The 14,623-nt window shown below is 42.5% G+C and overlaps 1 protein-coding gene across 2 annotated transcripts in view; it reads right to left on the reverse strand.

The window, feature by feature from the left end:
- The window catches only part of LATS2 (large tumor suppressor kinase 2), a 106,876-nt gene that overhangs the window by 87,473 nt on the left and 4,780 nt on the right, over positions 1–14,623 (reverse strand). For both annotated transcript variants that reach the window (XM_089685789.1, XM_089685791.1), the window contains one exon: positions 1,109–1,617. In XM_089685789.1, the coding sequence (XP_089541915.1) occupies positions 1,109–1,450 (342 nt within the window). In that variant the 5' untranslated portion in view covers positions 1,451–1,617. The remainder of the gene's footprint in view (positions 1–1,108; positions 1,618–14,623) is intronic.

A 14,623-nucleotide genomic window follows, 5' to 3' on the forward strand; every position in this document is an offset into this window, starting at 1 on the left:
AAATATGTATTTATATACTCTCACAAGCTGACAGTGGACTGAATTTAGCAGTCAGTTAGCGACAGTTTTATTGGAAACCATTGCCCTGTGACCTGCGGCTTGCTCCTGAATTCTAGGCTCTTGTTTCAAGGTCCGTGTGGTGTTTGGATGTTCTTATCACATGGACTTTGTCACTGCAACCTCTGCGCATCATCAAGATGCTTCCTGGTAAGCACACTGACTAAAGCCAGCCATAGGTGGTTTAAATCCCTGCTGGTTCAGCAGAGACCAGTCGGGATTCCAGCTAACAATGGCCTGGCTGATTGTACCCATGTTGATTGTTGTAAGACTTGGGTACAACCAGAATGTCGGATTTTTCATGCGATTATTGCTAGCAGCTATTATAGAACTAATCGCTGCGTTCTCCCAGTGGGGACGGCTCCCGCTAAAGCACAATAGCTCCACGGGAGCAATTTTCTTGCCTGCAACATATGGTTGCAGGAAAACAAATCACATCATGTATGGCCTGCCTGATCCTTGGATCCATTTACACCTATATGTTATTGTGGCGCATTGCGCTCAGTTTCAGTGGCACCACATGTACTAAGAGAACATACTGTATATGTGTTACAGAGCACGGCAGCATACTACCATGTGTTGGGGTGTGAAGTGTGGCTACAAATAGTTTATCTTTATCACCATGGCTAATTTTGAACTTATAAGTGCATGTTTAATTACTCATGACAGAAGATAGTTTTAGTGAAGTGACAGTTATAACTGCAGTTAGGAGACCTATAGCTAAAACGGAACTAAACTGATCAATTTAAGTGTCAGAAAACAGTTAGATTCCCAACATGTCAGGAATGCTAAATGTCACATTTGCTTGTTCTCTCAACCAAAACCATGAAACTATCAAATGCCTGGTGTCAAAACTGACCACATGTGCAGCACCATGGCAGCTGCAGGTCAAACAGAGGCTAGGATGGCAGCCTCCTTGTCTGAAAAGGATAGGAGGGTTTAGGTCTAGTTTACTAACCCGTGGAAAAACTGATGATTGTGTAAACAAACCTGAGTGGGGGAGGGGGCAACGGTTACAATTCTTTAGCTGAACTTATGGTATCCAACCTACCTGATCACAGCCCACTTTCACCAGGTCTTGCAGCATCTGCCGGTTCACTTCTATAGCAGCCACATTTCCAGATTCATTGGCAAAAGGAAGCAATGAGTAACGGATCTCCCGCAATGCCTTTTGATAAGGGCCAAATTTGGCCGGTTGTCGTAGCTGTTGTTGCTGCTGCTGCTGTCTTGCAGCATCTTTGTTATGCAGAACTTGCAGAGAATCATTGCTGGGCCCAACAGATAAACCCTGAGCCACCGGCTTTGGTGGCTGCTTTAAGCCTTCCCGGATCTCCTGCAGTCTCTGCCTGCTGTTTCCAGAATAGGTGGTAGCAGGGAAAGTTTTTGGCCTCATGGTTAATCCAGGTTAATATGCTCAGCATACAGTTGATCTATTCCACCAGGTCACCATAGGCTGTTCAGTTTTGTTTATCCATCTCAAATTGTCCAGGTAAAGGATCCAGGGTTATGTAATAATAGCTCCTGTACCATCCAAATAAGGAAGAGTTCCACATTCTCAACCTGAAAAAACAAAACAAAATGACTATCATAGTGCTGAAAATGTTTAACCTCAACTTGGGGACATACAATTTATTTAAAATAATCCTATGGCATTACACAAGATATACTGTATAATGGACATATACACTGTTTATTCAGGATCTCCAGGTGCTAGCATTAGTTGTTTCATATGTTGCATTGTGATTCAGTAACACAAAGAACCTGGGCCTTTTGAGAAAGAAAAACCAACCAGTTCCATCTACATATACATATAAAGGTGCAGCGCTAAAATAACATAAATAAGAACAGCATATTATAGCATAAAATAAAGTGCAGAGTATCAGATCACACTGAGGTGAACTTGAGTGAATAAAAAGTCCCAAGATAAATGAGGGCCCAACGTGGGGATCCGGTAGATCCTAATGAGTGCGTGGGGCAGGGTTCCAGTGTACCACACGGTGAATCTAGGGTAAAAAAAAGTGCGCACTCACCAGAAGTGCGTCAAAAATACGCATGTGAAATTATCCTGTTACATCAGGTAGCGGTCATCTACTGCCAAGGTAAGGTCAGGGTCATACACCTTCCAATCGCAACTCAGGGTAGGTACTCCAAGAGTCTCAAACGTGTCACCATCTGGGGTCCCTTTGAACAGGTTCTGCAAGTGGGGACTCTCAATGAAGAGAGCCCAAAAAGGGACACCACATAGCGTGATACCGTAGACACTGAGTTTATTGTATCAAAAGCTAACACAACAATGAATGGTAGGGATAAAAATGAAGGGAAACACTGACCAGATACTGTTCAGGATGGCCACCAGCGGTGGCCAGACGCCCGGATACTGTAGCCCCCCCGACGCGTTTCGTGCGATGCACATTATCAAAGGGTGCTGGGCTTACGACCAGTTCCATCTGTTGCTGGCTCAGTTGGCTGCCTCTAGCACCCTGCTGTTGGCTTGTGATGATGCTTGGCCACACCAACCAAAAGACCCAAGGAGGTGGCTGCTTTGTCCTAATCAAAGCACACCACTATTTTGATGTACAAGGGCACTCTGCAACATTGATATCTCATACAGATACCCGGAGATGGCAACTTGACAATAAAAATGTATATTCATAGTATATCTACCTTTGAGTAGGCAATCACTAATAAATGCAGTATAAATACTCTTACAGAATCCCAATCCCCAGTATTGCTGGTTTCCTTATTTTTGTCTTTTCTTATTTTTCCGATGCCCTATCCCAATTAAAAATAAAACCTTCTCTTTATTTGGGGGTTTGCCTTGTTTTTTGATTAAACTGTTGGACAAGAGGTCTTGTAATTTTGTAAAATACCTTCTTCATTATTGGTTTTCCCTCTCATTGGTTTGTCAATTCAATACAATAGCCTCTACTATCAGCAGCCAGGTGCTTCCTACAGCTGTCACACATAGCATGAAGATGGGAGATTGATATGAAGTTGAAATAAATGCATTTACAGTTTGTTTTTATATAAAGCAAATATTTGGACTGGAAATCTAAAAAGAACCAATTAGGTTTTAAAGGGTTTCAGACCTATTCTTTGTACCATACTAAACTACAACTCCCATAATAAGCGGCTTACTTCTGTTTAACAGCATGTGATGGTTTTCAAACCATGTATTAAGGGTTATGAGATACACAGAGACTTTTTATTGGTCTTAAAGAGGAGCGGTCTTCTCCAGAAAAATGAAAAGTCAGCAGCTACAAATACTGTAGCTGCTGATTTTTAATATGTGCACACCTACCTGTCCAGGGATCCAGCGCTGTCCTCACACGAGACACGCTGCACTTTGTGAATGGTCTTGCAGCCTTCTGGGACCTGTGATGTGCCCCAAAAGGCTGCGAGGGAAGGAAGGGTTTGGCTGAGTAGAAGTGAAAGCAGGTACCTGTCAAAAACCAAGTACCCGCTCCCCCCCCAAAATAACTACCAATAGTTAAACAGGAGGGGTGGGGGAGGGTTCAAAGCAGCGGAACTTCCTCTTTTGTGTGAAGTTCCACTTTAGAGAAAAAACACTCACAATTGGGCTTATCCAGGCAAATTTCATTATGAATGTTCACTGTCAAAATGAGCCTGACTTGACCTAAAACTTTTCTATGGGTAACAACAGTGCTTAAATGCAGTAACTGCAAGCACTTGTGTTAGTCTTTACATTCATTCCTGTATTCTTGTGGGTCCTCCTTGGATCCTAGGCCCATGCCAAGATCAAGCTCCAACCCTACTACCTCTTAGCTTTCCCCCGACATTTAACTGTCAAATGCCAGAATTTCAGTGGAACATAGAAGCAGTGCCAACTGACGACCAAATGATGGGGGCATACAAACCTGTGACAATCACACCTCAGATGACACTCTACTCTTAGGCTCCATTCACATTTGAGCGTAGCGTTTTTGGGCATTTTACGCATGTGTGCAAACGTTTGTGTGCGATTTGCTCAGGGCTTTCAGGCTTTTTGAGTTCTGGCATTTTTGGCATGCCTAAAAAACGCTCTTGGTCGCATGACAAAAAAAGCGTGTTTCCATATATTTCTATGGGAATGCAAAACGCACCAAAAACGCATCAATCTGCCTGAATGGGGCTACAAAAGTAGCTGCAAAACTTCTTTGAGCTTCAGGTGACTTGGAGTGGAGATGGGAACCATCTCCATAAAGTAATATTGATTTTTTTTCTCCCCGAGCGTTGTGGAGCTTCACACTACAAAATGCTCAGGTGTGAATGGGGCCTCAAGTTGCAGAGCTAGATTCAACGTTAGAAAAGCCAAATAAGGGGGACAAATGTAAACCCATGCAAGCCTCCACAATAATAATAGCACTAGAGATGCACCAATACCAGTTTTTTAGGACCGAGCACGAGTACCGATACTTTTTCTCAAGTACTCACTGACACCAATTACTGATACTCATTTTTAGTTTCATGAGTTTTTTTTTAGACTAATTAAAAATTATTACTATTTCTTTATAATTATGAAGAACTGTAACTCAATAGATCTTGCCCTGGTGATTTAGTGGTAGCCCAGCAGTGTATGAATGTATAAATGTACTTACAAATTAAATATTACATATAATTATTTTCACATTTTTAACTAATTTATTTAATTACACTTATTTGCTGTGCCTCTACCCTGGTGGTGAAATCAATCACTACCCTTGGATGCCTGTGGTTTTTTTTACACATAATGCCCAGCTAACCTGCCTCTGCCCTGGTGGTGTAGCGGTCAAGTGCTTGTCAAGAGCTTCTGCGATCTGGATGTCTTGTCTCACACTGCCGCACCCTGGTTGACGTGTGACATCAGACATCCAGTAAGCTGCCCTTACGTGACGTCCTCTTGCGTCTCTCTCCATAAAGGGGGCAGTTACAGTCTGCGGACTTGAAGGTATCGGTTTTTAGTATTGGAGCATGTGCATGAGTACAAGTACTCGTACAAATGCTTAGTATCGGTACGGATACCGGTATCAATGAACCGCTAAATAGCATAAAACCGAATATTCAGATTCTAGCATAAATCCATTAGTGATAAATTCTCCATAATCAGATACAGCAGAGCAAGAAACTAGAACAATGAGAATGTCCAGAAATCATCTCTCAAACCAGGGTAGATAAAAAAAAAATATATATATATATATATATATATATATAAAAAAAATTTTTTTTTTTTTTTAAATTGGATTTTTTTTTATTTAAATCGAATTGTGTTATTTTTTATCAAATTTGAATAAAATGCTCTTGGAGTAAAAATCTATCTAAAGATAATTTTCTAATTAAGATACATTAATAATTTAGTTTATTCAGCATGAAATGGAGCTTAATTATGTAGAATGAGGCTGTATATCCTGCAATATTTACACTTTTGGGAAACTCATTCAATGAATCCAAGCTCTGCAAGCTGAGAGATCATGCACTGCATTGATGAATTCACACAATTTCACAGTAACCATGAGATAAAACATGAAATAAAAGAATTTGAGTAGTGCTCCAGCTATGTGTGATTAACCCATTAACCTAAAATCGGTTCTGATATCGCTGTTTTACTAACCTGATAGCTTATTATTCTAAAAAGGAAACTTTCATTTGGTTTGCAAATATTAAAGATTCTAACTACCAGCAAGAATTAGTTGGATTCCTTACATTTAATGAGCACCTGTCATTTTACATCCATCATGGCAGCGCCAGTTACTGGGCATCCACTCACCTGCTGCCGCCACTTCCCTCATGTGTCACTGCCGCATCACCAGCCGTCCCATTAAAGTGAACGGGACTGTCGGTGAATCAACAGCAGGTCAGAGGAGCTGCTGCGGAACAGAGATGACAGTTGCGATTTAAAAACTATGATTTTAATTGAGCCTTTTCACTAGTGATTTAAATCAAATCCACCCTGCCTTAAACTCAACTGAAACAGGAGTCAAATTCTGGGCAACAGATCTTCAATGGGCCACATGATGTCTACTTAGGGCTGCACTTGTCTAAATACAGAAAAAGAGTATAGCACTTTGGTAACAAACATGGTAATACTTGCAACTGATAACATTTTATACCAGAGAAAAGACTCATAAAACATTTCCCAAAGTATGGAGATATAAACTTGTATAAGGAAGTGAATTGACTGGGAAATATTTGGGTCTCAATCATTTTAAATTCTAAAATTTCTGAGCGGTTCACAGAAGGTGCGAAAGGGGTCATGTGACCTAGAAACCGCCAGCAGTTTGATATGCCTGCTCTCTAATAACCTGAGATACGTTACTGCGCATTCTCACTCTTCTCTGCTCCAAATTGATGAATAAACCTGAGTATATCAAATCCTGATAGCTGGAAAAACTAATGCGTTTGTACTAAACTAAATGTATCCAACATCTTTCCAATCTCCCAAAGGAGGATGATACGGCTCTATCCTTCATCACTTCAGGGCAATAGACACAGAATATTCAGGGAAATTCCCACATTGTATATGGCAGAAAACAAGCACGCCACATTCTAACATTCCACAATCTGTTTGCAGTACTGAGACAGATCATTGTTAGTCACTGTACAAAGGTAATTCGTTACCAAAAGGTAACAGACACATCATCGCCTGCCAGACACCCTTTATTACACGGCTCAACAATGGGCGCATGACTTATTGTTACAGGAGGAGAAATACCAATCCTCATTTTTCAAAGACAGTGAAAGAGGAAACTATCGACTTTCTCCACAAGACCAAATAGAATCCCTTTACCTGTAAGAAAATGAAAGTGGGCACCATGTTGCTTGCTGCAGAGTATACAGACAATTCTCCTGTCGGGTAAATAAATAAGACTTTTTTGCATCCATTGCTTTAATCTGATTGGTGGTTAACAGTCCTTACTTACAGCAACTGGAAAACATTTACATTTAAGGCTTGTTCACACCAGGAGGTGCATCCAAGCACGCATTTTTTTTGCACATTGTGTTTTAGGGCAACCCATTCATTTAAATGGGCTGTCCTATGTGTGGGAAATGTGCAAAAAAAGGTGCCGGTGCAATTATTAAAATTTCACCACACCAAAACACATGGTTCTGCATTTGCTAGATGCGTGGGAGAACCATTAAGAATGGCACTTGGTCGCGTCTGTAAAAGGGCAGTATGTATTTGTGCAGTGTGGGAAAACAGGCAATTTTGCATGCTTTCCCATACCACAATTGATGTGAACAAGCCAATAGAACTAAAGACCAAATTATTTTTTCCTTTTTGGATAGCATTATAACCCCTGTCAGGCTTTTTTTTGCCTTCTTTATATTAATGTCCTGTCCCATAGCAGAAAAAAAAAAGGAAGTGAGATTAAATCCCTCCAAAGTGAGGGAATTCCTGGTTGTCACTAGTCCTAGTATACCCTAGTCCAGGGGTGGGCAACTGAGGCCCTCCAGTTGCTGTTGAACTACATGTCCCATGAAGCACTGCAAGACTGACAGTTTAAATCATGACTCCCAGAGGCATAAGAATGGTGGGACTTGTAGTTCCACAACAGTTGGAGGGCCACAGTTGCCTACCCCTGCCCTAGTCCTCTCTATTTCTGTTCTGGGAACAACCTAAAATTTGTGATCTTTTACTTTGGGTGATAATGGTGACAAATAGAGAGAATGAATCTCACTCGGGATTCATGCTGGACATGTCACTGTTATCTCCACAGCTTCTGCAGAATCACAACACACCGAACACCGGAGACCCGCCAAGCAAACCCTGGTCCAGGGGTGACGAATGAAAACTAAACCGGGTCCCCTGGACCCGGGTTTGCTTGGCGGGTCTCCGGTGTTCGGTGGGTTGTGATTCTGCAGAAGCTGTGGAGATAACAGTGACATGTCCAGCATGAATCCCGAGTAGGTTCCAGATTTACAGCAGCCAATTCCTAGGGTACCGTGTAACCGGGAGAGGGAGCTCAACCTACCTTAACACATTGGGCAAGAAGGCTCTCTGGACCTAGAGGCATATTACTGCACCCAAGGCTGATGTTTATACCGGAGAGGGATGACCTATGCATTTGGCTGATCCGCATGCCTGGCCGATTATCTGGATAAAACTGCATACATGCGCATTTTAAATGCGCGGTCGGTGAGTGCGCATTTTATCTATTTGGTTCCAGTCACCTATCTAATGCTGAGGAGGTCTTCACACAACTTTCGTTTGCAATCACTTTTTATTGTATAAAGGACTCTATGAACTTTTATTTCATCTTATTTTACTTACTTTTATTTACATGTATCCCTATTAGCATTACAGCGCTGCACTATATTATTATTTATTATACAAGTACAAACGTACCACCCTGGACGCAGCAGCTGTGGTTCCCAGAGAAGACTTTTTACAGGTTCTGTACACTCTTGACACTGTATGGCTCCCTCGCGGCAGTGTACATGAGCCCTTAGACCGTTTTACATGACACTTTATATATCCAAGATGTGCAGCAATCACAGGCATGAATGTAGCCCTACGCTGGCCACATAAGCGACAATTTTCCATCCGAGAGACAGCGGAATCAACATTGGTATTCTGAATCAATGCATGCCATCATTCACAATCAAAAGCTAATGGAATGTGATTAATATGTGAGATTGCCTGGTGTACGGCCAGCAATAGAAGTCAGGTGCTGCACGGAAAGTGAAATAGTGAAAAGATTTTTTTTCTGGAGTGCCCCAGATTATTGTGTCCTCCACCAACCCAACTCTGATACCATCTGCTCCCGCCATTAGGTGCACTAAAGCGGACTATACAATAAACTATGTTTCTGCTTCTTGGCAAGTATGGCCTGGAGGGGGGCTTTATCGATTGGCTAAAGACTTTATACAGAGGGGCTGAAAGCTTCATGCTTGTATATGATTGGACGGCACTTTAAGGTTGTCTCAGGTGTGCGTCAGGGGTGTCCTTTGAGTCCTCTGCTATATGCGTTCACAATCGATCCCTTCGTTCGGTGGTTAGAGAGAGGACCGTTGTGTGGAGTTCTTTTGGGCATTCCTGGGAAGCCTCCTCCGAAGGTCGTGGCCTATGCTGGTGACGTGTCTGTTTTCATCTCTGGGACGCAGGAGGCGGAGGAGGTGGTCTCAGTGATGGAACAGTATGCTGAGGCATCTGGTTCAAAGATCAATCAGAAGTGAGGTTTTCTGCATGGGAGAGGAAGGCGAAGGCTTTACCCTTCCAGATGCCTTCCCAGAGCCCCAGCAGGAAATTAAAGTTTTAGGCATCAAATTTGGTCCCAGTGATTACAGCCTTGCAAATTGGGTAAGCAGGCTACAAGATGCCGATGCCAAGGTTACCAGCTGGAAGGACTGGAAACTCTCTTACAGGGAAAGGATTGACCTGATTAAAACTTACCTGATCCCGGTATTTCTGTATGTCAGCTTTGTCTGTGTTTTGCCAGTCTCTTGCTATGCAAAGATCTACTGAGAGAATGGTGGGCCAGTGAAAAGCCTGAGGGTCCAACATGATAAGCTCCAAGTTTATGTTGCTCCATGCCTGAAAATGCTTTGGCAATGGAGAGTGATGGCGTAGGAAATTAAGTCTCTTCCTAGGAAGGTCCTGGAGAGGAGAGTTGTTGAATCTGCCTTTAGCGAGCCATTGGCCTTGCGGGATTGCCCAGGGCCGGTTATGAGGGATGGTCTGCGTTTGATGAATCTGGAGAGAATCCCTTTGAAGTTTTGGGATTTGGCCTGGTGATCATTCCATGGCAGACTCTATGTGAAGGGCAACCTGAAGCATCGCTCTGCGGAGAACTGTGGTTGTCCAAGAGTGGAGTGCGGTGAGGTGGAGGAGACGATGGACCATTTCGTGCTTCAGTGCCCCTTCAGTATAGAAGTCTACAAGCGGGTGGGTGGGGCTCTGGGGATCCCTTTTCTTTCCCACTTGAGTTACGCAGAGTGGTCTTGCGGTGCCTTTCAAACTCACCGGGACTTTGATTTTGAGACACTTTTTCTAGTTAGCATAGTAGTCCGTTACTACACATGGAATGCATCGTGTCAGGTTTCCATTCACAAAAAAGTCCTTCCTGTTGAGGTGGTGGTGAACAACATTCTGGGTGAGGCTGGGAAGATTCAGGGGTCTTGAGAAGGACAGGTGGCGGCCGGGAGCCTGGAAAAAGGCGTGGAGGAATGTCAGGTCCCCGTAGCTGCTGTCTGTCAGTCTCTGGGTGCGTGACTGCTCTTTCTGTCCTCTCACGTCCCCTAGATTTTTGTAAGATAAGATTTTTGAAAAAAGGCTGCATGCGTGGGATCAATGTCTGATCATTTCTTAGCCTCAGGGTGTGTTTAGGTGACATTCGGGTTTGTTAAGGTGCAATATAAAGATAATAATAATAATAATATTGCAATTTGATTGGTTCTGTTTTTTTCCGGCAAAATGACCGTTTGTTTTCTTTGCTGAAGTAAGCTGTTTTTGTTTATATTTTTTTTTTATTATTCTGTATATATGTAAATATGTTTTTTATTATGTTGTTTGTAAGATTTTTAATAAACAAAAATTTACAATAAACTATGTTATTGCACAAGCTCCTTTATATCTACCATCTAACTATATAGTGTAAAATCCTAAATGATTTGACACTGAAAGCGGCGCTCCACCCAAAAGGGGAAGTTCCGCTTTAAGCCTTTGTCCCCCGCTCCCCATTAAGGATTGGCACCTTTGGGGAGCAGGTACCCAAAATTGACAGGTACCCACTCCCACTGCGATCGCCTAGGCCAGGGGTCTCCAAACTTTCTAGACAAAGGGCCACTTTATTATCCTTCAGACTTTAGGGGGGCCAGAGGAAGTGGAAATTTTCCTGGCATCAGTGGCAGTAAACATGGCCACATTTGGTATTAGGAAGTGAAATAATATCCCATCGTTGGTATCATTGAGAGGAATAGTGCTCCATGTTGGTGTCAGCTGGCAGAACAGTGTCTTCGATCACTGGGAGGAATAGCGCCCCAAGGGCCGGACAAAGGCAAGCAAAGGGCCGCATCTGGCCCCTGAGTCGCAATTTGGAGACCACTGGTCTAGGCAATCAGAAGCAGAAGTTGTCCTCCCCCTCCTCGCAGTCTTCTGGGACACGTGACAGTTCCAAGAAGACTACAGGGACCATTCACAAAGCGCAGAGCTTCTCGTGCATGAGCAGTGGGCACCTGGCTGTGAAGCCGCAAGCTGTCACAGCTGGGTGTCCACACTGAAGATGCCGGCGCCGAGAAGAGAAGACAGCGGGTGAACCCAGCCATGCTGAGGACACCGCTGGACCAAGGGTCAGGTAAGTGTCTATATTTTAAAAGTCAGCAGCTACAGTTTTTTTTCAGCTAGAACTCTGCTTTAATTGATTGTTAGTCCCCATATTACAGAAGCTAGCCTTACGCTAAACCATGTGGATGTGTGGATGGAGGAATCTGCCCATAAACTATTGTATTTTGACAGCCTGAACCCACAGCTGTCAGAATACCCAAACAGTGGCTGATTGGATGCAGTCACTGCTCAGCAGGCAATTTTCCACCAGGCTCCTTTGACAAACGCTATATTCTTAAAAAACACTTTAGAGCTCAAACCAGGGTACTTCAAACAGTTATCAGCATAACCTCAGGTGCAGCCCTCCATGAATCAGGAAAATTCCAGTGAACTGTAAAAACACACACAAGAGAGCGAATACTCCTCGTGCATTACCTTCATAAAATTTAATCAAATGCCAAGAGACAAAGACATACTCACACATGCATGAAAACAGCAGGCATATACAAGAAATACAGCCTTAGAAGGCATGTCCCATCTCGGAGCCATCTAGTAGAAAAGCTAACATGTTTTCAGAAGTCAAGCTCCCTTCTTCAGAGCTTCTTTCACAAACGCCAGTTAAAAAAAAAGAATCAATTAACTTTAGATGAGCTGCCAGGGCCACCCAAGAATTTCAACTGATTAAAAAGGAATAGGCTGAGATTCAAGCTGTGTATGGCAGGCTCTAGGTTTGATAAATCTAAGGGAGAACATACAATGAATGATGTCATGTCAACAGGCCAGTTACAACACAAAGCAGCTATACACAGAGCTGGAATTATAGGGCCATTCCAGAATATTTCATTGTCACCCTATAGCACATACTGAAGGTGGCCTACACCTCCCGTATTATATATCAATGATCCATACATAAACCTCAAACATTCTTTCCATGCTGTTTACTGTAAATAATAAAAAGACTTCCAAAGCTCGCACCAGTTTAAAGAACCAGATGCTTCTCTGCCAGGAAGCATTTAATTGATGTTTGGATATGTAATATCAAGAACGTATGCTGTCGAATGCCTAGAGTTACAGAACACTGTAGATAAGCCTCAGGCACATCTTCTTCCAATTACCTCCAAACAAGGCATTTCACAGGCATTTTAAAAAGGTCACCAAGACAGGTTAAAAGCACATCTGGGCAAGAAAATGATGTAAACTGGATAACATCCCCCGCATAGACAATGCAGCGTACCACAGCCATCAGAAAGGAGCCGTTCTGTTTGTAGGCTGTGTACTGCTCTCCGCACTGCTAGAGTCCAGGAATCAAAAGGATTCATCAGATCTGCAGCATCCAGCAGGGTCAGGCATAGTCCACATACCTGTGGTTGTGCAGGGATCACCACACTCCTAATAGATGGGTGATTAAAGTCTCACTGCTCTGAGTCAGAGGTAGATTAATATTTTGAGCAAAAAAAAAAAAAAAATCTGCCTTATGTATGGAAAGAATAACTTGCAAACTACGGTACCAAAGCTGTTAATTTATTCTTAGAACAGAATATCCTGCCAACGCTAAACATACGGTTACTTACAGTTCTGCAGAAGAGAGATGAAGATTACCTGGCTGTACTAATCACCAAAAGGAAGCTTGTAAAGTCGAGAATGAGAGCCATGGCTTGAAACAACCAATTCCATAAAAATGGTATTTATTCCTACTTCCATTATAGCCACACAAGCTCTTGAAGTATCCATTCTGTCCATGAAATGAGGCAATTCTGCCATGGGAAATCTAATGAACCCTCTACAGTTACCAGCCGTTTTCTGCCGAATGGTGGCAGACAACGGCATTCCTTCTGCTTTCCTTTCCCTGTGGCCATCAGAAACATTTTTTTATTTTTTGTATTGGCCAACATGGCCACTTTACAAGTCTGTAAAAGGAAAATGAGGTAAGATGGGTAATAAATATAGACTGTATTGTTGTGCTTCCCTGTCTTATAATGTTGAAGTTGGTCTTCAAAAGGTTAACGCGTTATTAAACTCAATGCAACTATATCGTATTTATCATAAGCGAATCAAACAATATAACCTAACAGTGTATTGATCAGATGAAAGTAGAATTGCCAGATACTTTTTTCACCTCTATATACTGTGGTCTTTTGAAAAAGTTGTACTTGCTCTGTTCCACATGGTTACATAGCTAATCTGGTTGGAAAAATACATAAGTTCATCCAATAAAAACAAAACAAACAAAAAAAACCCCACAAAAATCAAAAACCTCCATATACACAATCCCATACTACCCAGAGTTGGTCCAGAGGAAAGCAGAAAATAAATCAATAAACCCACAAATTATGATGCAATTTGTTCCAGCAGGGAGCACCCTTCCCAATTCCCCAAAAGGCAATAAGATATTCCCTGGATCAACTTTACCTATAAATATTGGTATCCAGTTAGCTTTTGTGCATTTACAAAAGAATCCAGGCCTTTTTTAAAACAATCTACTCAGCTGGCCAGGACCAGCTCTTGAGAGAATCTGTTCTACATTTCATACAGCTCTTACTGCGAAGAAGCCTTTCTATATTTGGAGATGAAATCTCTTTTCCTCCAGACATAAAGAGTGCCCCTTGTCCTCTGTGATGACCTTAAAGTGAATTACTCTACACTAAGTCCACTATATGGACCACTGATGTATTTATACATAGTGATTATATCCCCCCTTAATCTCCTCAAGAGAGAATAAATTCAGTTCCTCTAATCTTTCCTCATAGCTGAGCTCCTCCATGCCTCTTATCAGTTTGGTTGCCTTCTCTGCACTTTCTCCAGTTCCCCAATATCCTTTTTTGTGATATTGATAGTTGGAGTTGACAGGAAATGTCTGGCAAAAACTGCGTCGCTGCAGGAACTGGACTGTTTTCTCAGCGCTGCACAGAGCTAGTTGGCACTCTTGTGGTAACATGTGAAAAGAAAAAAGATATGGGACAGCCAACGGGAAGAAGAAGACCATCAATAAAAGCTGAAGTCACCACCCACGAAGTCCGATGCAGATGATAACATGGAATGGATGGAATGGACAGCAAGGGGGAGGGAGCAGATGTTAGTCAACCTGCTAGAGTCGCCCTGTAATCTGATGAAAAGGGTCATGTGGGGTGACTTCCAGAGGAGAAAGGTGGAAGTGAAAGCTTCCTAGAAAGGAACTTACAGAGTGGCAACGCAGCGGTCTGAGGATCGCCTGCTATAATGTTGTCACTGACAACAGGGAAGTGCACTAAATCAGCAAGATTACCCAGGTAATTATTACTAATAAAAATATAAAGGAAAGGCTGGGCACCCATATAGAGATCATGCTTT

This window comes from Staurois parvus, unplaced genomic scaffold, assembly GCF_062004578.1.
Source record: "Staurois parvus isolate SC_StPar_1 unplaced genomic scaffold, SC_StPar_1.0 ptg000387l, whole genome shotgun sequence".
Lineage (NCBI taxonomy): Eukaryota > Metazoa > Chordata > Amphibia > Anura > Ranidae > Staurois > Staurois parvus.